The sequence below is a fragment of the Gossypium raimondii genome, chromosome 10 (genome assembly GCF_025698545.1).
Source record: "Gossypium raimondii isolate GPD5lz chromosome 10, ASM2569854v1, whole genome shotgun sequence".
Classification (NCBI taxonomy): Eukaryota; Viridiplantae; Streptophyta; class Magnoliopsida; order Malvales; family Malvaceae; genus Gossypium; species Gossypium raimondii.
In genome coordinates this window covers 2,239,211-2,262,773 of record NC_068574.1, presented here as the reverse complement: position 1 = coordinate 2,262,773, position 23,563 = coordinate 2,239,211, and the positions used below count along the sequence as shown (strand labels likewise).

Sequence of the window (23,563 nt, the reverse complement as noted above, 5' to 3'; positions counted from 1 at the left end):
TCGGTTTAACCGATATTTTGCACGCCCTTTCTGTTTTCCGTATCCATAGAAAGGGTTAACATCTAACAAATTAGGCATGAATTGAACATGATGTGCAAGAATAAAAACAAACATGTGTACATTTAAGGTTGTGTGTTGTGAAAGCCCTGCCGGTGCCGGCCAAGCTTATTGATGACGTTAGTTAAGGCTAATTTTCACTGGACTACACATTTAACTCACAAAAAATGCCTTTTTTATTTGTATTGGATTTGGAAAATCAAACTCGAGAGAGAGGCCCGAGTATTTGCTTAGAACGGTGGATGGATTGTTAGCGGTGGAGTCATAATTTTGAGTTAAATTGTATATATGATTTTATTATTTTAATAATTTATATTTTTTATAATTTAAAAAAATTAAAATATAAATTTTTTTATTTTAAACTACTCGAGCCCTGCGAACCCCTGACGCCTTGGATAAAAGGCTTATAATAAAAGCTAAAATCAGCATTATTATGTTATAGTGGGGTCGGAGGTGGACAAATATTACAACAACAACAACAACGTGCAGTTTTGAAAGGAAATTTCTCTGCTCTTTCACACTCTACTCTGCCGTGTGATTTTGTTGTTCTCTCGTTTTCCTTTTGGGTAAATTGCACCCAATATCACTAAACTATAAATAAGTGTATCTTTTGACTATTCAATTTTAAAAAATTACAAAATGACAACTAAATTACTTAGAAAGTTCGTTGTATAATTTTCACTGTTCATACCGCCTACACTAATCAAAAGGTCTCTTGCCCTTTCTCTCCTACAATTTAGTTCTTTTTTCCATGAAACAATTTTAAACGTCACAATCTGCGAATCAAAATTCAAACAATTTTTTTCTTTGATCTCCGACACTAATCATTAGATCAACTTGGATGTAAGGTATGTTCTTCTACTCATTGATGGGTATTGATCCACCATACTGGTTGTTGAATTGATGCTTGGAGCTTGCTAGTTGGACTTTAAAAAAAAAAAAAACTTAACAACCCAGTGGCTTAAATAAAATCTTTTTAATACTTCAGGGACTTAAAATAATTTTTTTGAATAATTTAGTGATCATTTTGTAACATTTTGAAGTTGTAACCAAAACATAAACTTACACAAACGCAACATTTAATCTCTAGATTTAGTTTTTTTTTTTGGTATTCAAAAATTTTTTATTCATATCATCTCTTAACTTGACAACTTTTTAATTTGGTCATTGAACTTGAATTGCGTTAAAGTGTGACAATTCAAAATTATAAGATTGTATCACATCATCATTTAATTTAAAAAAATTAATTTTTTTTTTAAGTTTTTAAAAATTTCCGGGCGATGAAGGAGCATTCTCTAGTTTAAGTTCATGTTTAAGGAGTTTAAGGGTCAAATTGGGGAAAAAATTTGTCAAGTTCCTAAAGTAATATGGATGGAAAAGTTTAAGGACTTATTTGAAAAAATAAACAATTAAGAGATTAAATATTGCTTTATCCCTTTTCTTTATTGTTATGACGTAGCCCAGCTGCTTTGAACATTTGACTGTGTAGTTGCTATAGTTGTATTGCATACTTTGGAAATCGAAGCTTCTTCCTTGAGACGAATGTATATTATAGTTTACATTAATCTTTTCCTTTCATATAATTAAAATTCTAGAGATTTAAATCTTGAAATTAAGTATTTATATTATTATTTAATTATTTTATTGAGTTTGTGTCACTCTCAATCGGATTATCAATTTAGTTGTTAAATTATAGAAATATTTTTCAGTAACTAAAATTAGTTATATTATTTAAGAGTATTTTAATTTTTTAAATCAATAAAACATGCATATGATAAAATTTGAACCCAAATTTTTTTCATTTTAACATCATACATATTTAACGTGTTATTATTAATTAATTTCAAATCGTACCTTTCATTATTTAGTGCGTGATATTTTTAAACACATTTATATTCTAAATTTGTGGTTTCTACGCATATACGCATGTGATAAGATTTCTAGTATATTATAAATGAAAATTAAAACATCGACAATATATATATATATTAAGCAATTACAACATTATAAATCTTATAAAAGTTTAAAAATCTAATTAAGATATATAAAAATATTTACAAAATCTAATTTTGGTTTGATAAAAATATTAAAAAATAAAAAAAATTGGTTAAACCACCTAGTTCCGGGGTTAACTAGTCTGAAGGCTTTCTCTGGATTGGCACCTTGTCGATTTCGAGCTAACTAGTCCGGTTCAAGTTTTTATGATTTTTTATATAATTTTTATAAATTTATATCAATTTTAATATTTTTTTATAGTTTTTTTACAATATTAGTTTTTAAGAATTCTTAGTACGTTTTGTTTTTTAATTTTAAACAAGTTTTATTATTTTTATATTTTTTACAATTTATTAGATTTTTATATTTTATAATATTTTTAAATTTTTATAATTTTAATTTTATTTTGTAGGAGAAATATTAGATTAAACCAGAAACTACCACGTGTCATCATCGGATTAGTTAGTCAATTTATTTTAACAGTCAATGTGTTAATGAAAAAACTTAATTGATTATTTTAATTAACAACTTAAACTTAAATAGATACTAATTTAATACAAGAATTTAATTGTTTTTTTCAGAAAGATTTTTTCCACAAATAATCCTAATTGAAAATCCGCTGTACCCGCACCTTACCTTGTCACAATACGGCAGGCTTTTTATGTCGTTTTGACTGGGTAAAAAGATGACCGGTTCTTTACTGGGTTGCATCTGACCCACAGACCGAACTCCTTTCAAAGTAAACAGCCCCCAATTAGGGTTAGAATGGTATTTTATTTGTCTCTTCTCTCTCTCCGCAACATTTCCTTTGATTATTTACACTAAAAGCAACATTTAATTGTTTATTATTCAAGTTCACATGTATGAAACTTAAAATATAATTTAGATGAATATGGTGTAAATGTCGTGTTTAATTAATCGGAAAATGTTCTATCAATCGGGCAAGTGACCTTAACTCTAAAAACGATCTAAAGAATATTAAATTAAAGAGAAGTTGCAAACTAATAAATACCAATAGGCTTATTAAAATCATTAAAACAAAGTTAATGATTAAAGTATGATGCGTCTAACCACGTGATTAACAAAATCAACTGTACAAATCTAACAAAAATCTTCCTTTTCAATAAATTACAAAATCATAGACTTTTAACAGTCGCAAATAGGACAATAAAGAAAAACATAACCAGGCTCTCTACTTTTTATTATTATTATTTAGAATAGTTATTATTTAATTTATGCTTTAATTTTTACTCATTCTATTTATTAATTGTTTTATTTTAAGTTTAAATTATATAAGATTATCAGCATATTCACTTGCGCGCTGAACTCGAATTATTCAAGGGAAAGATATTATTTGATATTAAATTTAATTTTGAAATTAATAAATATAATTAAATATAAAAATAAAAATTAACAGTGAGTTCTGTTTTTAGTTAAAAAAAAGGTGAGAAATGAAGCGTCCACGTCAGGTTGTGGTTCCCAATCCCGTGATCTCATCCTAAGGAATCTTAACACGTGGTTGACAGATTGGGATTAAAAAGCCACGATGATCTGTTGATGAAACAATACCACGTGTCCCACCCTTATTACAGAACATAACTCGTAAGAACCGCCAAAGATCTTTGAGTGATCTAACGCCTGATCTCATCATTGCATGTTTGCTTACGCCTCTTGTTACAAATCTTCTTTTTTCCCTCAATACCCATTCCGCTACGTGTAATTGAATATGGATGTTTTTTTTTTGGAATTATTATAAGAGATAAAGTTCTAATAATAACGTACTAAACTGCAATCTAACTCAAATTATATTTAAGACGGTCAACACGATGTGATATGAGTGTTTTTAATCCCATCAGACGGCTATATTGTGTTTGAATTATTTTTATGCTGGTTTGATTTTATGATGTAATTGGGTTTATATTTGTACGGTATATATGTTATCAATTTCTACATCAAATTTGCAGTAAAGGTTGAAGTTTCTGTGAATATTTAAGTAATAGTTTCAAGTCTGATTATGTTCAATTGCAATTCTCATGAATGGGTTTTGTAAGATTATATTCATATTATTTGTTTAATTATGTACTTACTATTGTATTATATTTGTATTTGTAAACTCTCAAAATAAAAAATTAATTATGGGTAGGTTGAGTTGATTAAGTGTATTAGAGTTTTGAGTATTTCACTTTGCTATAAAAATTATTTATTTTCGTTTTAAGATTTTTATAAATATATCTATATTTATTATATAAAGGGTGAAGCAAGAACCAAGAAGCAGCAATAATAGATGAAATCAATAAAAATATTCCATTTTTTGCACACAATTCCCCTTTGCAATATCCCATTTCCTCATTTTCCATGCACTGACAGGTCGCCTTCCTTTTACGTTCAAAACAACATGCCATTTAGTTATTACGTTGCTGTGGGGCAGGTAACTTTGGAGGCTATTATTGTCGTTTTCATTGGAAAATATTAAAGTGTTGTGCCAGCCGCAGGGAATTTTAGCCACTGCCTTGGAAAAAAGAAGCCATGTTGTGCAATTATTTCTCCTACCATGTTTAAGTTACGAATTTAGTTCATATATATTAAGATGTTCATTTTCAATATATGTATTTTAAAAATTTTAAAAATTTACTCTTCGGTAATTATTAAATTTAGTAAGCTATGTTATTTTAAAATTTTGATGTGATAAACATATTACGTGTAATGCATGTCAGTTTGTTTTTTCCACATATTAATCACACACAAAAAATCAATAGATTTAACGAATATCGTTTTGCATTAAGATTAAAATTTCAAAATTTGAAAAATATAGCGAGAATAATCTAGTTGGAGAACATTGAATAAATCTACAACTTTATGCATAATACAAGATTAATAATATAATTTAACTAATGTTATTCGAACCATACTGAATCAACTAGTTGGACAGGAAATTGATTGGGGTACCATTCTGGAGAAGAGCATTGAACCTATTGAACTAAGCAAAAAAAACCAGTTGAATTGGATTTTTAATAATTTTATGAATTTTTTAATAATTTATTTAATTGAACTGGCGAACCGGTGGCCTGATCGTTTTGATTATTGGTCTAGTTTTGAAAACCTTGAATTTAACCAAACAAATCTAATTGCTATCCATTGGCCAAGACTAAAATTTCAAATTTTGAAAAGGATAAAAAAATGTAATTGATTAAATTAAAGTAAATTACTAAATCCACAGTTTACGCAGATTATAGGGTTTAATAGTAGAATTTTACAAAGATATTGGTTCTGGTCTTTTGGCTTTTTGTCACACTCACAGTGTGTAAAAGGATAAAGGAAAGGTCACGCTCAATTGTGGGTGTTGGGGGGGGGGGGGGCTTGCAAAATAGCAATGAGAATCTGTCTACCAAACGGCATCACCCACAGTCCCCGTGACGTCCCACGGTACGTAATCGGCGTTGACGTGAAAGTCTTCTTATTCAGCCCCCCTATTTATATAATGACACCATTGTTATAATAAAAGCCCCCTCCCTCCCCCTTTGCTTTGCATTAAAAAAAAACAAACATTCTTTCAATCTCAAATTCTCAATGCAAGAAGCAATCCCATATAAATCATATTCGACCACCAGAGCCACCGCCGTCGGCAGCCGTTCGCCGCTTCTTAACTTCCTCGGTGGTGGTGGGGGTGTGGTTGCCAATGGTAGTGAAAGCAGTATAAGGAAGCTGGTGGAGGAGAATGCTGTGGTGGTTTTCGGTAGACGTGGTTGCTGCATGTGCCATGTTGTGATGAGGTTACTGCTAGGGCATGGAGTGAACCCGGTTGTTTGCGAGGTCGAGGAAGGGAAAGAAGAGGCGGCGATCGGTGAGTTGTCGAGGATCGACGGCGGCGGCGGCGGCGATGGAGGTGGTGGTGGTGGGATTCAGTTGCCGGCTGTGTTCGTGGGAGGGAAGATGTTTGGGGGATTGGATAGGGTAATGTCTACTCATATATCTGGTGAATTGGTGCCTGTTTTGAAAGATGCTGGGGCTTTATGGCTATGAGTTTTGTGAAATCTCTAGTTTTTTGTTGTTATTGCTATTCCTCTTCTTCCTACTTTTTTTTTTATTAGAAATTCAACAGTTTTTACTTGATTTTGATAATGTTTTGAGGGACTGGATAGAAATTAAAAACATAATTTGACCCATTGATGTAAATTAGTAATTCCAAAGGTCTCGATCATAAATTTTTAGGACCAAAATGATAAAAAGTACAACATTTGAATTGACCAATTTCATATGGCTCCTACCTCTAAGATTAACTCAACCTTCCCACTTGATGGGTTTAAATGCAATTTTTTGGGAATTTTTTTAATTAAATGCTTGCATCATGAGGATGTGGATTCAACCTGGATTAGGACAGTTTTTAAAATTCAAGAAATTAACCAAATCCAAGCACTTTCAACCACCATAAACTTGTCAAAGAAAGCAAAATGATTACCTTTTTTTAGGAAAAGCAAAATAATTACTTAATTTATGCAATTTAAGAAAACTTTTAATCATTTGACCATCTCTTCATTTTACAAAAGTTAGAAAGGTATTTGTATCATCCGTGGGTTAAATTGAAATTACCAGAGTAAAAATGATGTCTTTAATTAATTTAATTCAATTAAGGGATAAATATTAAAATTTATATTATCATTAATTAAAATAAAATAATCAAATGATTATTTTATCTCTGATTAATTAAATTAATAAGAGTTAAATAATAAATAAAAAATTTTAAATTCCTATAGAACAAAATTTTGCAAGAACACTCTTTTATTAATGTGATTTGCTCAAATGGAGCAATTAAATTCTATAAGAACTCTTTTTTATTCAAATGGTTGACATTATAAAAAAGTGTCACTAAAACCGTTCTACACATTCACAAGTTCAAAAAGTTTAGGAAATCTCTACAAAATTCTTTAAAGAACTTGAAGGAATTTTGAAGAATGCCACAGTTCAATTGTGGAGAAGAAGTTGAAAGGCCGTTTTTGAACTACTTCGAGAGCAAGTTCAAGATATCAATAAATTTAGCTCTAAACTTTAAAGTTAACTATTCACTCGGAATTTGTGTATAATATTCATTTTATTTTAATCAAATTGCTAATTTTTGGATATATTTTCTTTTGGTATCGTACAATAATTAAAGAGTTAATACACACGTTATAACCATAACCAAATCATACACTTTGTCTAAAGAAAATTATCCAAATAAAAATTTAGGCTTTCAAAGACTTGAACCTGCATGAATTTTGTGAGTTAAGCAGAGGCAAATTTTAATTAGGTATTCTGGAATGCACTTAGTTTCAAGTCAACCAAATTCAACTCTGTCGATTCTCTTTCTAGATTCCCTTATCTGCCTTATATTACGGTGCTTCAAAGATATTGACTAAATTCTATTTAACAATTATTCTACAATTTTATTAATTAGTTGAAAATGATTTGGTGGTTAAGCAAATATCTATATATAAAATTAAAAATTCATATTGAATCTCGTGTGTTGGTTTGATGGTAAAAAATATTGAGCACTCCAAATATGACTTAAGTTCGGGTCGTACTAATTACGATTTTATCCTCCTCTTATAATTAAAAAAATTTAAAAACCCACATTAAAGCAAAATTCACCATATATAAGAAACAACAAATTAAAGTTAAAAGATAATGGTGATCTACAAATATGAATTAAAAATGTTTTAAAAAAAAACAGCTCATCATTCTCCATTAATTGTGTTGGGTAATGATGATCCCAGAAAAAGGTATAATTAGATAAGTAATTAACCGGGAAACTATTTTATTGGTCCATCAGACAAAGCGGAGAAACTGTTGATTTTATTTTGAATTTTTTATCATTATTTTTAAAGTAGTTATAAGAGCGAGTCTAATAATTAATTTTTAGTATTTTATAGGCTCGTTACAGAATTGATTAAAGTAAAATAAAAATTTTACCGTGAATTTTTATTAACATTTTGATTCACTTCTAGCTTTAAGATCTTGTTCATGCAATTCCTTAATCAATTTGCATTAATTAAGAATTAGGACCATCAATTGACCCCAAAACAGTGGCCCTTATCTTGATAGGTCTTAGGCTTTCCTTTCCACCGAATTTTATGTAATAGTATATGGATTTCGTAGGATAAACCTAATCGTAACTCAGCCATTTAATGATTAAACCACTAATTAAGAGGAAAGTCAAATTAAATAAACCTTTCTCTAAGTCAACTATAAACCACTTATATTTATTTTATTTCTAAGTTATTTTAAATATATAAAAAAATTAATAAACTATCATGTTTTGGATATCCATGAGGCAGTGAGTTGGGCTTGGACTGTAATCATGGAATGTCCAGGTTTGGTGCTCATGGTTTATCTTCTTACGGACCTCTGCTTTGCGAAATTTTTGCCTTTCCAAGCATTCGACTCGGTTTAGAGTAGAACCGTAAATGAGTCGGGTTATCAGCAGATTTGAGTAAAAATATGATTTCGAAAAATGAATTTAGGTAAAAAAAATAATACCCATTTAAAAAAGGAGTTAGGCTTTGAGCTTGGGCCAACCCGAATTTACAAAAAAAAAAATTTATTGTCTTTTATTGTTGTTTTCTTGCTGTTTTTTTTCTTCTGTTTTGCTACTATATTTTTGTCGTTTTCTCAATTCTCACTATTATGTTGCTACTATATTATTATTATTTAGAATTTGGATATTGTATATGTCGAAACCATTTTTTTATTTTGAAAAAAAACAAAAATTAGTTGTCGATGAAAGTTTGGAGTCGCCACCAATATTTTATTAAGGTGTGATTGGGTCAACTAAAAATGACTTTGGTCTACGAATTTTAGAAAAACGGGTCCGGAAGTCGGTTACGTATGAGGAAGGATTAGCACGCTCATAACGCCCAAAAATTGGTACCTAGTTAATTAATTAATGTCTTAATGTCGAAAATTTAAAAAATATAATCCTTAGCAAAAACTTAAAAACGTTATGTATTAAGACCCTTAACACTTCAGAGAAAGAAAATGTCACACCCAATGCGTTAGGGCACGGCATTCTAATTTCCTCAAAAATGAATTAGGCCAGAATACTCGTGTAATAAAAATTTAAAAGAATATCCATTTATTCAAGATTTAAGAAATCGCGACCCAATACATTAGGGCACAATTCCTCCAAAATCCCAAAATTGGAATATTTCCTTTATTATTTTTTAGAAAAAAATCTTCATTTTGAGAAATCAATGCGTCACATCCAATACGTTAAGACACAACGTGTTGAATTCCAAATAATGAGTTCTTATTTTTTGATTAAAGAGAAATGCTCTATTGTTAGATTTAACGAAGAAAATCGGAACCCAATACGTTAGGGCTCAATTTCCTTGAAAATCCTAAATACAAGCATTATCTCAATTTTGAATAGTTTGAAATCGAGTAAAAAAAATGATGTGATGCTACATTAAATATACAATGCAATAATAAATATTACAATGGCATAGAAATAATAATATGAATAAATGAATAAACAAAATCGATAACATGCAAAGTATCAAATAAATAAAATTTGAAAACATAAATCAACAAAAACAAAAAATAAATAAATAAAAAGAGCGTAACATATGCTTTGGAATTATGAGAAATAAAATACATGATTTACATATAAAATTTGAATTATAAAATTTATATAATGCATTTATGAAAATAAAGAAAAATATATAAATATACATATATAAAATTTTAAATATATGTGTTAAAGATATAAATATGCATTTAAGCATTTTGAAAATATAAAGAAATGCGTATGTAAATATTCGAGAAAAAATAAATATATATACATGTAAATATATATTAAAAATAATATCTACATTAAAAAATATATGTATTTATAAATATGAAAATATTAGTTAAAAATAAATGTGTACATGTATGAAAAATAAATATACATGTATATATATAGATTTAAAAAAAATAATACTTACTTTATTAAAGTTAATTAAATTTAAGAAAAAAATATTAAAAGAGACTAAATTGAACTACAAATATAAAAATTTGGGGTAGATTCGCAAATAAATAAAATCCAAAGGATTAAATTGAACACGCGAATTATATAGAGGGGCTGGAAGGGAAAATTTCCCTTCTCCTCTAAAACGGCGTCGTTCAGGTAGGGTTAAATTGAAATTGAAATTAAATAAAAGGGCGAATTTAAAAATATAAAAAAACTTAATTATAAAATATTTAAAAGGCGGAGGGGCTAAAAGCGCAATTTGCCCCTCCGTATAAAACACGCAGATCCTAAGGTTGGGTCGGGTCGGATTCGGGTCAACCCAGGCCTTAAACGGCGCCGTTTTGAAAGGGCTATTTAAGCCAAAATTCGGTTAAAATTTTCATTTCATTCAACCTTTTTAAAAAAAAATCAAAAACTTTCCAAAAAAAAACTCTCTCCCCTCTTAGTCGTCCGGTCTCCAGTCCGGGCCGGAGAAAAAAGAAAATATCCTTTTCAACCTTTTCGAATCCGCTAAGCCTAAATCTGGGTTCAAACCTTCAAAAAAAATCAACTGAAAATGCGAAAAGAGTCCCGAAACCTTTCGGTTTCCGGCCACCGATCCTCGGGGGTGGCTCCCTCAATCGTCTCGACGTCACTTCTGAAAGAAAGGTTGTTTCTTTCATTTTATTTAATTTATTTTTATATTCGAATATAAAAAAATAACAATAGATTAAAATAAAGCAAGATAAAAAAAAAACTGTAAATGTAAACCTTGGATTGATTTTGCTCTGTATCGTATTCTCTGTGAAAGTAATCGTTTTCTTATTGATTTTCCGATCCGTATTACAGTGTTTTTGTGGCTCTTTATAGCCGAATGAAAACATAATAGCAGAAAACCAATCTAAAGAAGAAACAATCTGTTTTTTTATTTGATTTTCGAATATTTGATTGTGTTTCCTTTTTTGTTTCTCTTTGATGCGCAGGTATGAAGATCGGGGACGCTTGTGGCTGCGACGCAAAGGTTTTCTTCGGAAACCCTAGGGTTTTTGCAAATGATTTGGGCCACTGAGCTTTGGGCCCCTGTTGTATTTTGAGTTTTGGGCCATATAGGCCTGTTTGTAAAAATGGAGTGTTTGTTTATTGTGGGCCGAGTAAAAATTTGGGTATTACAGTATAATTATTGTTTTATTGTTAATTTTGTTACTGTTTTAGAGGTATTTGCGTGTTATTTAATTATGCATATTTTTAATTTATTTTTAACTTGTCAGGAAATATTTATTTTAATATTTCTAGAATTTTTTATGTATATAGAAAATAATATAAAAAATTTAATACGAACGGGCCCAACCCGGCCTGTGTTTTAGCATTTTTATTTGGATAAAGCTTGGGTAAAATTTTAGGCCCATTTTTTATTCAGGCCAAATCCAAACCTAGCAATCATGCCTAATATTTTGTTTGGGCCTGGGCTAGCCTATTGACACTTCTAATTGGGAGAGGCTAAACTCTTCCTAGACTGTTCGAGGCGACACTAGGAGCTAATAGGGGTTTTGGATCCCCAAGTTAAATTATTTTAAAAATAATAAAATTTAAAATTAATTTATGAATAAAATTGCACTTTTAACTTTTTAAATATAAAAAAATCATGTAATCCTAAAAGAATAAAGGAATTATAAATTAATATATGATAAAATCTTAAAAAATTTATAGTTTAATTTCGGTCCCCTTTAAAATAAATTTCTAGCTTCGCCCATATTGACCGCACCAATCCATTGAAGAGTTCATTAGCTCTAAACTAATGATATTTGGTAGACTTCTTTCAAAAGTTAGAAATCCTTTAATAAAAGCAGGCTAGAGAGGCAACAAGTTCAAAGAGCAGGAGTGATTCATTAAGAGCTTGAGAAGACGGACCATATACATTAAACATGGTTTGACTTGAACCTATGTCTTATAGCTAGCTCAAGTAGTCGCATTCGCCGCTATAGAGTATAAGTTCAAGTCTAACAATATACTTTTACACATATTATAACTTATCACTTATCCAGACATTTAAACTTTCGATAAAGTTAAGAGATAAAACCCACACTAGTAACAGCACCAGCTTATATTTTGTAATTATTTTTGTAGGAGCAAAAATTCAGAGATTAGCATAAATACTCAATCCATTGCCATTGTTAGTCAATTCATCCAATTAAATATAATTTTCAGTTAAGATGTTACTGTCATTGCTCTCTTCTATGTCCTCAAAAAGAGCCAAACTAAAAGACTATAAGACAACATCAAATATGCAGGCACCAACTGGCCAAAGGATTCGTATATTTGGCTCTAAACTCTATACTGTTCTCTGCAATATTCAAGAGCCCCAAAACAAGAAACAAAAAGTAAATAAAAATCAAAACCCTTTTGAAGATTCATGTTTCTGGAATGGTCAAAAGATTAAGACAATGGCACTTTATAATTTCTAAAACCCCTCCAAATATTTTTGATTTCTAAAACTAACCCTTCCCATTGGAATTGAAGAATACACTAATAACATGTTTGCTGGCTAAAATAGATTGTGATTAAGATAATATTGCAGGGACTTTGATTGTGGAGCCTTCGAGGGTATGTGCCATTTCATTTGTGCACACAAAATGAGTTAAAATATAAGGGTAGTAGGTACATATATATGATTCATATTGATAATAATATTGTCTTTAAAGTTTGAACTTTTAATAAATACGAAGTTGTTGCTTCAATATTTCATTTCTTTAATTATCTTGGAATCAACTCCAATGTTACTCTCTGTCATTTTTCCCCCTCCATGAAATCGCATATATATATATATATATTTCTACTGAACTACTGTCTCGACTTGATTTCCTAAATTGTATCTGATATTTTCTATATAATTCCACTTCTAATCAGCATGCATGCATGCTGACATCCAATGACTGGGGAGTATAATATATATAAGTCATGCAATGCACATGCATGCAGCATGCATAATGTTCACTGACACAGTTAGCTGGCATGTGCTGTATCTGGTATATACTATATATCTATTACTTAAATGCCTGCTCTGATATTTTTTTCCTATAATGGCCCTCATCCTTGTAAGAATCGTTTTTGAAAACCTTTCACCCCGACGTCCCCAACCGAAGGTTCACAGCATTAATTACCATTATTTTAATAATTGCAACCAATCAGTACGAGGATACTAGATTTCTTGTCAACTGCATGGAGACTAGAAACCTTGCATGTAAAACCAAATGCAAAACAACATATTAGAATATCCAACTATTAGACAGTGACAGACTATAAATTGTTTATGATTATTATGTATGGTTGGTGATCTCTCCAAGATTTTTCATGAAATAAATTATTTAATCTTCTTGTTTATCACCACCAATTTGTACAAGTTATGGTATATATAAATATGAAGCAAATGATTCTTACTATCTTCCCCACTGTCCCATGGATGGAAACAATAGGTCTAATGTTGCTAACTTGCCCCCAGGGTTCAGATTCCATCCTACTGATGAAGAGCTTATCATTCATTATCTAAACCAGAAGGTTTTCCCTTCCTCCAATCATCACCTAATGTTCTCCATTATAGCTGATGTTAATATCTACAAGTTCAATCCATGGGAACTTCCTGGTAGGCTCCTCCTTTCTGCTTGTCATCTGATATAATATATATTATGTTTATGGCATTCATGCTTACAGATAAGGCTTTATTTGGTGAGAACGAGTGGTTTTTCTTTAGTCCAAGAGAAAGGAAGTATCCAAACGGAACACGCCCGAACCGAGCAGCGGCATCGGGATACTGGAAGGCTACCGGGACCGATAAACCGATCATCGCTTCTGTTGGTTCACAATGCCTTGGAATGAAGAAAGCTTTAGTGTTTTACAAAGGACGTCCTCCTAAAGGTGTAAAAACCGATTGGATGATGATTGAATATAGACTGCTCGATGATTGCTTTGTATCTCAAAGACCTAAAGGATCAATGCAAGTAAGTTTATATTACTTTCTTCTCCACTGAAACTATAGGACTTGGTCACTGCACTTTAATCTCTTTGTGTATCTTCTTGTTTTAAGTTGGATGATTGGGTTCTATGCCGAGTTAGTCACAAAGGCAAAGCTCCATTGGCTGGTGGGTACTTACAAGGTCAAGAGATGGCAATACAAATCACCATTGGAATCAATGAATATGATCATCAGTTACCTACAATGGACCAGATGATTGGCCTTGAAAGTGAAGAGCTCGATGAAAAGGTGTTTCAAGAAGGGTCCCCAGAGTATCCTCCAACACCCATAGATACCAGTGTGAGAGAGGTGCTAAAGTCCATTGAAAGGGTACTGTCTGTTGGAGCTTTGGATGAACTGGTAATGGCTTCTTCAAGTGACGATGCTGTGTGAGGTTTTTCATTACCAAAGGAAAGGAAAGGATATATTGTTCATGTTATTATATACTATAAATATTGCCTTTGATTACAACAAAGGGAATCAAAGATAATGAATAATGAAAGGGAATCAGAGATTTCCCCGATGCTCCATTGGGTTGAATCAATGAAAGTAGTGTTTTTCTTTTTTCCACAAAGTTAAACTAACAACTGGATATGGCTGGTATGACCCCACGTTTTGCTCTCAAATCTTTAATATACACCAAAGTTATGCGATTTAAACTTAAACCAATTCATCAAATCATTCCGATGACATTTTTAGAACTAAAAAAATACATACTATAATTTTTTGTGTGTGTGAAAAGAATAGTAAATAGAATAAACCATTAAAACTTAATGCATTCTCTCCAAACAACAGCAAATCTTCATTCCTATTAAAAGTCAATTTAGGGATGCGATGTATTCTTTTCTCGAGGAATATGTGATATTTCTCATTGATCCATTTTCGATAATATATGTTTGAATTCGTCTGATAAGTGCAGAATTAGAAGATCTTGAGAAAACTACTTGAATAACCTGAATAACCTCCATGCTATCTGTCCGTCCCCACTTCTATTATGAAAAACGGTCAAGCCATCTAATATATCCCATAACTCAGCATTGAAAACAAAACAAAGTCCCAATCTCCTATTAAACTCAATGATCCAATGGCGGTGATGATCCCTCAACACTCCTTCAACAACTACTTCCCCCGAATATAATCGAATATAATCAAATCCAATTACTAATAAAAGAGGATGAATGCATACTATAATTTTAATATCCATTATGCACACTATAATATTACTCGTAATAAATAATGATAAATTAATAGAATAATAAGATACTAAAAAAATATAAAATAAAATTACTTAATGACGAGTTTACGAAGCTGATGTTCTGGATGTGAGACTAAAATAGTCAGAAAAGCACAAAACACCCTTTCACCGTACCCACAAATACAACAACTAAAAGAAACAAATAGGGTTTATTTCAAAAGACAGCCCCAAATTATGACCTAAATTCTAAATTGATCCTTATACTCCAAAATGTTCTAATCAAGTACTTAAAGAATCAGTACTATCATTCTAATTGTGTACTTTTTTCGGTTTAACTATTAGCTTAGGTGTTAAACACAATCTAAAATTTCATATGTAGCATATATAAGGCATATGTATGAAATTATAAATAAATGTGCAAGGGTAAAGCTAGAAATTTTATGAGGGTGAAATTAATTTATATATTTTTATGAGATTTAAAATAAAATTTCCTAATTGTACTAGCTTATATTTTTATGATTTTCAAAAGAACTAAATCAAAATTCTAACATTTTTAGAGGCCAAACTATAATTTTACCATATATTAATCTTAAAATTTTACAAATTTCAAGGATTTAAAGCAATAATTTCTTATTTTAGGAGGGAAAAGGGTCCCTTCCAGCACCCTCCTTTGGCCTTGGATGTGCAATTACTGCATAGATAATTTGTATCCATCGTATTAAAAATATAATATTCTTAAATTTTATTTAAATTGTTTATTTTTTAATAAATCAAATTCAAATTGTATGCTCAATAGACATGCGTTCACATACTTATAAATTGATTCATATATTTTAAATATACTTTTAAACCGGTATTTAATGTATAAATTGCTGGCTAAGTGGACAAAATGACCTAATTCATATAATACTGCTATTTTGGGTACTAATTTAGAATCTTAGCGATTATTGGGGAGTTTTGGTAAAATTAACCCAATTAAATATATTAGCGTAATTTTACAATCCCATTCTAAGTAGCCCTATAAATAAAGCCGCAAAAGTCATTTTCACCTTTTCCCTCCCCAATTTTAAACCTCTGTCAGTAGAGTGGAAACACCAATAAAACGTTGCAAAAGCCAAGCCCTTCTCCAAAGAAAAATCTTAAAAAATTAACAACGAAAGAAGCAAAGCTAAGCGAAATTAGAGAGAAAATCAACTGATCGGCGGAGGACCTGAGCAAAGATGATGAAATATTTTGGTAGAGGAAAAGGGTCCGCTGCTGATGTGTCCCCGCAATCATTCGGTCATTCGGCCTCTCCATCGTCGGCGTCGGCTTCTCCAGTGACCGGTCCAGCTAGGCCAATTCGATTGGTGTATTGCGATGAGAAAGGGAAGTTCCGGATGGATCCGGAAGCGGTTGCGGCTTTGCAGCTTGTTAAGGAACCAATTGGAGTCGTTTCGGTCTGTGGCCGGGCTCGTCAGGGAAAGAGCTTCATTTTAAATCAGGTATTTTAATTTCTTCTATGTTTGGCTTGTTTTGATTATAAATTGGAAGAAATTTGTGTTGTTTTGGTGCTTTTGTACGTTAAATGATGAATTCTAGGGTTTTTGACTTTTGGAGTAGATTATATTGTAAGCTTAGGGTTTAGGGGAACGGAATGTGTAATTTTGATCAATTGGAGGACTTTTTGGCTTAACTTTTCTGCTTTTAGAAGCCCTCATTTATTATAGCTGTAAGGGGAAAATATCAACTTTAATTTAAGTTCATATTAGTGCATTTAACTATTTAAGTGGAGATTACTAAGGATGTGAGAAATGTAAACTTGTTAGGAAAAGCACATTGGTTATGATAATGTTTAATTGAGTATGTGTATAGAGAAAAATATATATGGGTTAACGAGAAACATCTTTGCTCTATTCATAGGAGATGTGAATTTTGCTATAAAACTTAGTCTTACTCCTATTTCAATTGTTGTAAGGCATAAATTATTGAGTTGTTTGTGGTATTGTGGTTAGATATTGTAAACTTGTAAGTGGTTTTCTCTCTATTGAATCTTGCATGTTATCTGTTCTTTTTATCAGCATTGTAATGCATATTGTCTCTTTTACCTATGAGATTGCTATGCATTCATTTTTTTGGCTATAGCTTCTTGGAAGGAGTAGCGGATTTCAAGTAGCATCAACTCATCGACCATGTACTAAAGGGCTTTGGTTGTGGAGTGCACCATTAAAGAGAACTGCTCTTGATGGAACTGAGTACAATCTTTTGCTGTTAGATTCTGAAGGAATAGATGCCTACGATCAAACAGTTAGTTTTCACTTACTTTTTGTGGGAATGGGTTGATTATATTTATTGGTTTGATTATTTTTGACTCATGCTCGTATCTTGCAAACCTGACAGGGAACATACAGCACTCAGATATTTTCCTTAGCTGTCCTCTTATCTAGTATGTTCATCTACAACCAGGTTGGCTCTTTTCTTTTCCATTTTTGAAGAGACATTAATCCTTTTAAGCGCCATGTTAATAAGGTTATTCTTCTGATATTTAGATGGGAGGCATAGATGAAACTGCACTGGATCGTCTCTGTCTTGTCACTCAAATGACAAAACATATTCGAGTCAAAGCTGGAGCAAGAACAACCACAGCTTCTGAACTTGGGCAGTTCTCCCCAATCTTTGTTTGGCTTCTTAGGGTAATATTTGATTACAGATGGAAACATGCACACACTGTCTTATTATTGTTTGTGACATGTTTGATTCTTGAATATGGATGTGATGAGCTTTCTCATGATTGTAAAATACACTTTTTCAGTTCTCTTTTGTAAAATATTTGTCTTACTTGCAGGATTTTTATCTGGACTTGGTGGAGGATAATAAGAAAATCACTCCCCGTGACTACCTAGAGCTTGCTTTACGGCCAGTTGACGGTAGTGGGAAAGATATAGCTGCCAAAAATGAGGTAATTCTTAACATGGGTTTAATTCGGGGAGTAAAGGAAGTCAGTATAAATTCCATGAATTAGTTTATCTGCTGAAGTTAAGTATCTCTGGGATTCTAGTTAGAGTTTCATCCTGATGCTTTCCTAATAGCATTCCTCTCTTCACGAGATTCATTTCTACAATGTTTGTGATGAAGGATATGAAGAACTAAGTAGATGAATTTTTCTTCTCTGTCATAGACCTTCCTCCCTTCACAGATTAGGGATTCACCTCTCCAGTATTCATCATGAAGGATATGATTAACTAAAGTATTTGGAAATTTCTTCTCTGTGGTACTTTCTGATTATGCATTGTTAATTATTGTAGATCCGAGATTCCATTCGAGCTCTATTTCCTGATAGAGAATGCTTTACCCTTGTGAGGCCTTTGAACAGTGAAAATGATCTCCAAAGACTTGATCAAATTTCGGTTAGTATCTAACTGCTTTCATATATGCCAATCTCTCTCTGTTTTCTACTATTATTTTTATCTTTGCTCTCCCTCCTCCCTCTTTTAGTGCTGATTGTGCCTTTTTCTATTTGGCATGCATAACTTATGTTCTAAGACCTTAGTTTTAATATGTAGCTTGACAAACTGAGACCTGAATTCCGAGCCGGGCTTGATGCATTGACAAAATTTGTTTTTGAGAGAACAAGACCAAAGCAGGTTGGGGCTACTATACTGACGGGGCCTGTTCTTATAGGTATCACAGAATCTTATCTGGATGCTTTGAATAAAGGTGCGGTGCCCACTATATCTTCTTCATGGCAGGTTAGTTACTGTTGTCAGGACATGCTTCCAGATGCATTTTTAATGGCACCAAAGAGGTTTAAAAAAGACATTGATGCTGAAAAAGTTATATAAATATTCCAAAGCTTAAAAGGTATAAAAATCTCCTCATTTTCCTTAGAAGGATTCTTATCAGTGTTATTTTCATACAGAGTGTTGAAGAAGCTGAGTGTCGAAGGGCATATGATTCTGCTTCAGAGATTTATATGTCAACTTTTGACCGTACAAAGTCACCTGAGGAAGTAAGTGATGCTTTTATCATAATTGTTTGGTGGTAATTATATAATATTTTAGCATTTTAATCTTGATGGTCCTAGGCGGCGTTGAGGGAGGCTCATGAAGAAGCAGTTCAAAGATCGCTGGCTGTATACAATGCTAGTGCTGTAGGAGTTGGTTCAATGAGGAAGAAATATGAGGAGCTTCTACAGAAATTCTTCAAAAAGGCATTTGACGTATAGAGTTACTCAATGCTACATCATAACGTTTTATTTTTATGTTATTAAAATTCATGGTAAGCCTTGTATTATGGATTGGTCATTTATGCAGGATTATAAAAGGAATGCATTTATGGAAGCAGATTTGAAATGTTCGAATGCTATACAAAGCATGGGAAAGAGATTGAGAGCAGCATGCCATGCTTCTGATGCAAGTGTAGAAAAAATTGTGAAGGTAAGCGATCACTGTTACTTATTCTTCATGTGAAGGACTTCAATCTAATCCTTGCTGTTTTTAATGATATTCCTGATTTTGATTTTATATCACTAAAATTGTAAGGAAGAAGGCTGGTTAATCAACCAACCTGAGTGGAGTTATCTGTTTTTGACTTTCTGTTTCAGTCTTAATTTATAGGAATAGTGTGTGGTATTCATTGGTTTTATTAGAATGTTATATGCAGGTTCTTGATGCTCTTCTGTCTGAATATGAGGCATCATGCCATGGCCCTGGAAAATGGCAGAAACTGGCTGTATTTTTACAGCAAAGGTTTGTATCAACACAATATTATTATTTTCTTTTGGATATTTATATCATGTCTACTGTGGATTAAGTCTCTAGTTTTGATTATTATCTTGTATTCTATTCAACTGTCAGTATGGAGGGGCCAATACTGGATTTCACCAGGAGACATATAGATCAGATTGTATCAGAGAAGAATTCCCTTGTACTGAAATGTCGTGCAATTGAGGATAAGATGAAGTTAGTTAACAAGCAGCTGGAAGATAGTGAGAAATATAAATCTGAATATCTGAAGCGTTATGATGATGCTATCAATGACAAGAAGAAGCTTGCTGATGAATATGCAAGCCGTATGAATAATTTGCAAGGTGATAATAGTTCACTGAAGGAGAGATGTTCTAGTTTAATGAAAACATTGGATTCTGCCAAGCAAGAAACATTAGACTGGAGAAGAAAATATGATCAGGTGTTATCAAAACAGAAAGCCAGAGAAGATCAGACTGCCTCTGAAATTGAAGTGCTCAAATCCCGGAGCACTGCTGCTGAAGCAAGGCTGGCTGCTGCTCGAGAGCAAGCTGAGTCTGCTCAAGAGGAGGCAGAGGAGTGGAAAAGGAAGTATGACTTTGCTGTTAGAGAGGCTAAGACTGCTTTGGAGAAGGCAGCAACTGCGCAAGAGCGGTCAAGCAAGGAAATTCAACTCAGGGAAGATTCTCTGAGGGAAGAGTTTTCACATTCATTGGCTGAGAAGGTGCTTTATCTTTTTTGCCTTGCATTCACTCCTACATTCTTGTTCGTTCAATCATGTATATGCAAATGTAAGTTGCAGCAAGAAAATGTGATTTGTTTTATCTTCTGATGAACATTGCAGGAAGAGGAAATAAAGGACAAGACAGCAAAGGTTGAGCATGCTGAGCAGTGCTTGACAACACTAAGGCTAGAGTTGAAGGTGAGCTTGTTATATATATATATGCATATGATTATGTATGTGTTTATATGTAATGCATTGGCACATGATTACTAGCACAGTTTTAAAATTATGATTTACAAGAATGTTATAGGTTTAAATTCTTTAATGAGTTGAACAATGTTTAAGTGCATTTACAAACTTCGCAGTATTTAATAATGGGAAATGCTTTGCAGGCTGCTGAGTCAAAAATCAGGAGTTACGATGCAGAGATATCATCATTAAAGGTTGAAATCAGGGAGTTAGCAGATAAGCTAGAAAATGCTAACTCCAAGGCCCAGTCATTTGAGGGAAAAGCAAGGATTTTAGAACAGGAGAAGATCTATTTGGAGCAGAAGTATTCATCTGAATTTAACAGGTTTGCAGAAGTTGAAGAAAGGTGTAGAATAGCTGAGAAAGAAGCGAGGAAAGCAACCGAGTTGGCTGATAAAGCACGAGCAGAATCTGTAGCTGCTCAAAAGGAGAAAAACGAGATGCAGAGGACGGCAATGGAAAGATTGGCTTGTATTGAGAGGGCCGAGAGACAAATTGAGAACTTGGAGAGAGAGAAAACAGACTTGGAGGACGAATTGCATAGAATTCGTGTGTCAGAGATGGATGCTGTTTCAAAAGTTGCATTATTAGAGGGTAGAGTCGAAGAGAGGGAGAAAGAGATCGAGTCACTGTTAAAAACAAACAATGAGCAGAGGGCTAGTACAGTCAAAGTACTTCAAGACCTTCTGGACTCTGAACGTGCAGCACATGCAGATGCTAATAACAGAGCTGAAGCCCTTTCTCTTCAGCTACAAGCTGCACAGGCAAAACTTGATCAATTGCAGCAAGAGTTGACTTCTGTTCGTCTAAACGAAACTGCATTGGATAGTAAGCTAAAAGCTGCTTCTCACGGAAAGCGATTGAGGACAGATGATGAAGTGGGAGTTGGATCTGTGCAAGATATAGACATGAGTGACCGATTTTTAAGAGCAAATAAGAAGTCCAAGAGCACAACTAGCCCCCTCAGGTATTCACCGTCAGAAGATGGCGGGTCAGTATTCAAAGCTGATGACGACAACCAGAACCAACAAAACAATCAAGAGGATTATACGAAGTTCACTGTACAAAAACTTAAACAGGAACTCACGAAACACAATTTCGGCGCAGAGCTGCTTGCGCTGAGGAATCCGAATAAGAAAGAAATCCTTGCTCTGTATGAAAAATGTGTACTGCAGAAATCATGATAGTTTTGTTTTGAGTTGATAATATGACTTTGTATATGGAGGTACACCTGTTATCTACTTTGTAGTTTGATAGAGTCGAGTTGATGACCTGAGCCGAGCCGTCTTTTCTTTATAATTGATTTAAACTGACATCATCAAGGGTTTTATGTCATATATAGGAATGTTTATGTGTATTTGATTGTGGTGACCCAGTGGGTTTCTTTATATATAAAACTATTATAGGGTGTGATTTCTTTTAAGTTCATAGTTGTATCTGAATTCTTAAACCTAGTACTTGATTGAAGGAATTTTGTAAGTTTGATTGTATTATTCACCTCACTTGGCCTAGTACACAAAAAGTAACATTTCTTGTTTCTCTTTTCTGTTTCGGATTGGGGGTCTAATGACTTCTGTTGATTGGCTCCAATATTCATCAGTCCTATAAAAATGGATGGTTATAGCTAACGATGTTTGAATCGGGTTAAATCAACCGGTTGGCGTATCGGTTTGAAGAATGACTTTAAATTGATTAGATTGGAATCGGTTCAATCATTGATTTTATTTTTAAAAAAAATGTTTAATAGTTATTCTAATTTTTTTATGTAATTTGTATTTCATATTTAGAGTTTGTTAAATTATTTCATTGTTAAAATTTTTAATTATGACATAATAAATGTTGGATTGAGCGATGAAGATTGATGTCTTTTTAACCAAAATTTCAATTTCGAATTTTCGGATGACAGAAAACACTTTTATCTCGCATTTTGTTAGTGTCTTTGCTTACACCATTAATAAATTATCCATAAATCCCCAATAGGAAAATAAGCAAAGAATTCATATCTTTTTTATTATTGCAATAATATCCTGTCATAGACTCGTATTAAGAGTTAGATTCAATTTTGCCCCTTCTATTTAAAAGTTGGACAAATTAGTATATATATATTAAATTAAAAAGCAAATTAATCTTTTTGTTAAAAATTCTATCTATTTTTACCGTGAAAAACTTGTTCCTATCATGAGGTACACATGACACGTCACGTATCATTATCTAGTTATTCCGTTAGCTAAGTCCGTTTTTAACAACACAAATAGATGAAAAATTTTATCAAAAAAGACTAATTTACTTTAATTTAACATATATAGACTATTTTTATCCATTTTTTGAATAGAAAAAAAAATACAATATAAATTCTGATATATGGGCTTCAATCATACTTTCATCGCTAAGGCTCATTTAGATTCTGATCATATAACTACCCATAGCGCCTCCACAACCCCTAAATAAGAGGACAATGCACTTCAGCGCACTCAGACCCACGTCCTCCTGCATTGACAACAATGTCCATCCAAATTGAGCTATGACTCAATCGGTCATTGATAATGTGAATTTTAACCATAGTAGTTCACATTCATATTAATTTGAATCTACGAATAATTAAATTATACTAAATTAAAATAAAAAAAATCACATTTTATCATAGTAG

The 23,563-nt window shown here is 32.2% G+C and overlaps 3 protein-coding genes across 3 annotated transcripts; all 3 read left to right on the top strand.

The window, feature by feature from the left end:
- The first annotated feature begins 5,442 nt into the window (after window positions 1–5,442).
- Window positions 5,443–6,225, top strand: LOC105775126 (glutaredoxin-C9). The gene has a single exon (XM_012597657.2). It carries the CDS (start codon window positions 5,620–5,622, stop codon window positions 6,070–6,072), a length of 453 nt encoding a protein of 150 aa, XP_012453111.2. The 5' UTR covers window positions 5,443–5,619; the 3' UTR covers window positions 6,073–6,225.
- Window positions 6,226–13,471: 7,246 nt separating this feature from the next.
- LOC105775125 (NAC transcription factor 56) lies at window positions 13,472–14,417 on the top strand. Its single transcript, XM_012597656.2, has 3 exons — window positions 13,472–13,655; window positions 13,724–14,010; window positions 14,097–14,417. The coding sequence occupies exons 1-3, from the start codon at window positions 13,472–13,474 to the stop codon at window positions 14,415–14,417; spliced, it is 792 nt and encodes a 263-aa protein (XP_012453110.2).
- Window positions 14,418–16,284: 1,867 nt separating this feature from the next.
- Window positions 16,285–22,413, top strand: LOC105776167 (uncharacterized). The gene is made up of 14 exons (XM_012598682.2): window positions 16,285–16,703; window positions 17,344–17,505; window positions 17,599–17,664; window positions 17,748–17,891; window positions 18,044–18,157; window positions 18,504–18,605; window positions 18,762–18,947; window positions 19,118–19,207; window positions 19,283–19,417; window positions 19,512–19,634; window positions 19,861–19,946; window positions 20,055–20,667; window positions 20,788–20,865; window positions 21,060–22,413. Exons 1-14 carry the CDS (start codon window positions 16,440–16,442, stop codon window positions 22,098–22,100), a joined length of 3,204 nt encoding a protein of 1,067 aa, XP_012454136.1. The 5' UTR covers window positions 16,285–16,439; the 3' UTR covers window positions 22,101–22,413.
- Window positions 22,414–23,563: the final 1,150 nt, after the last annotated feature.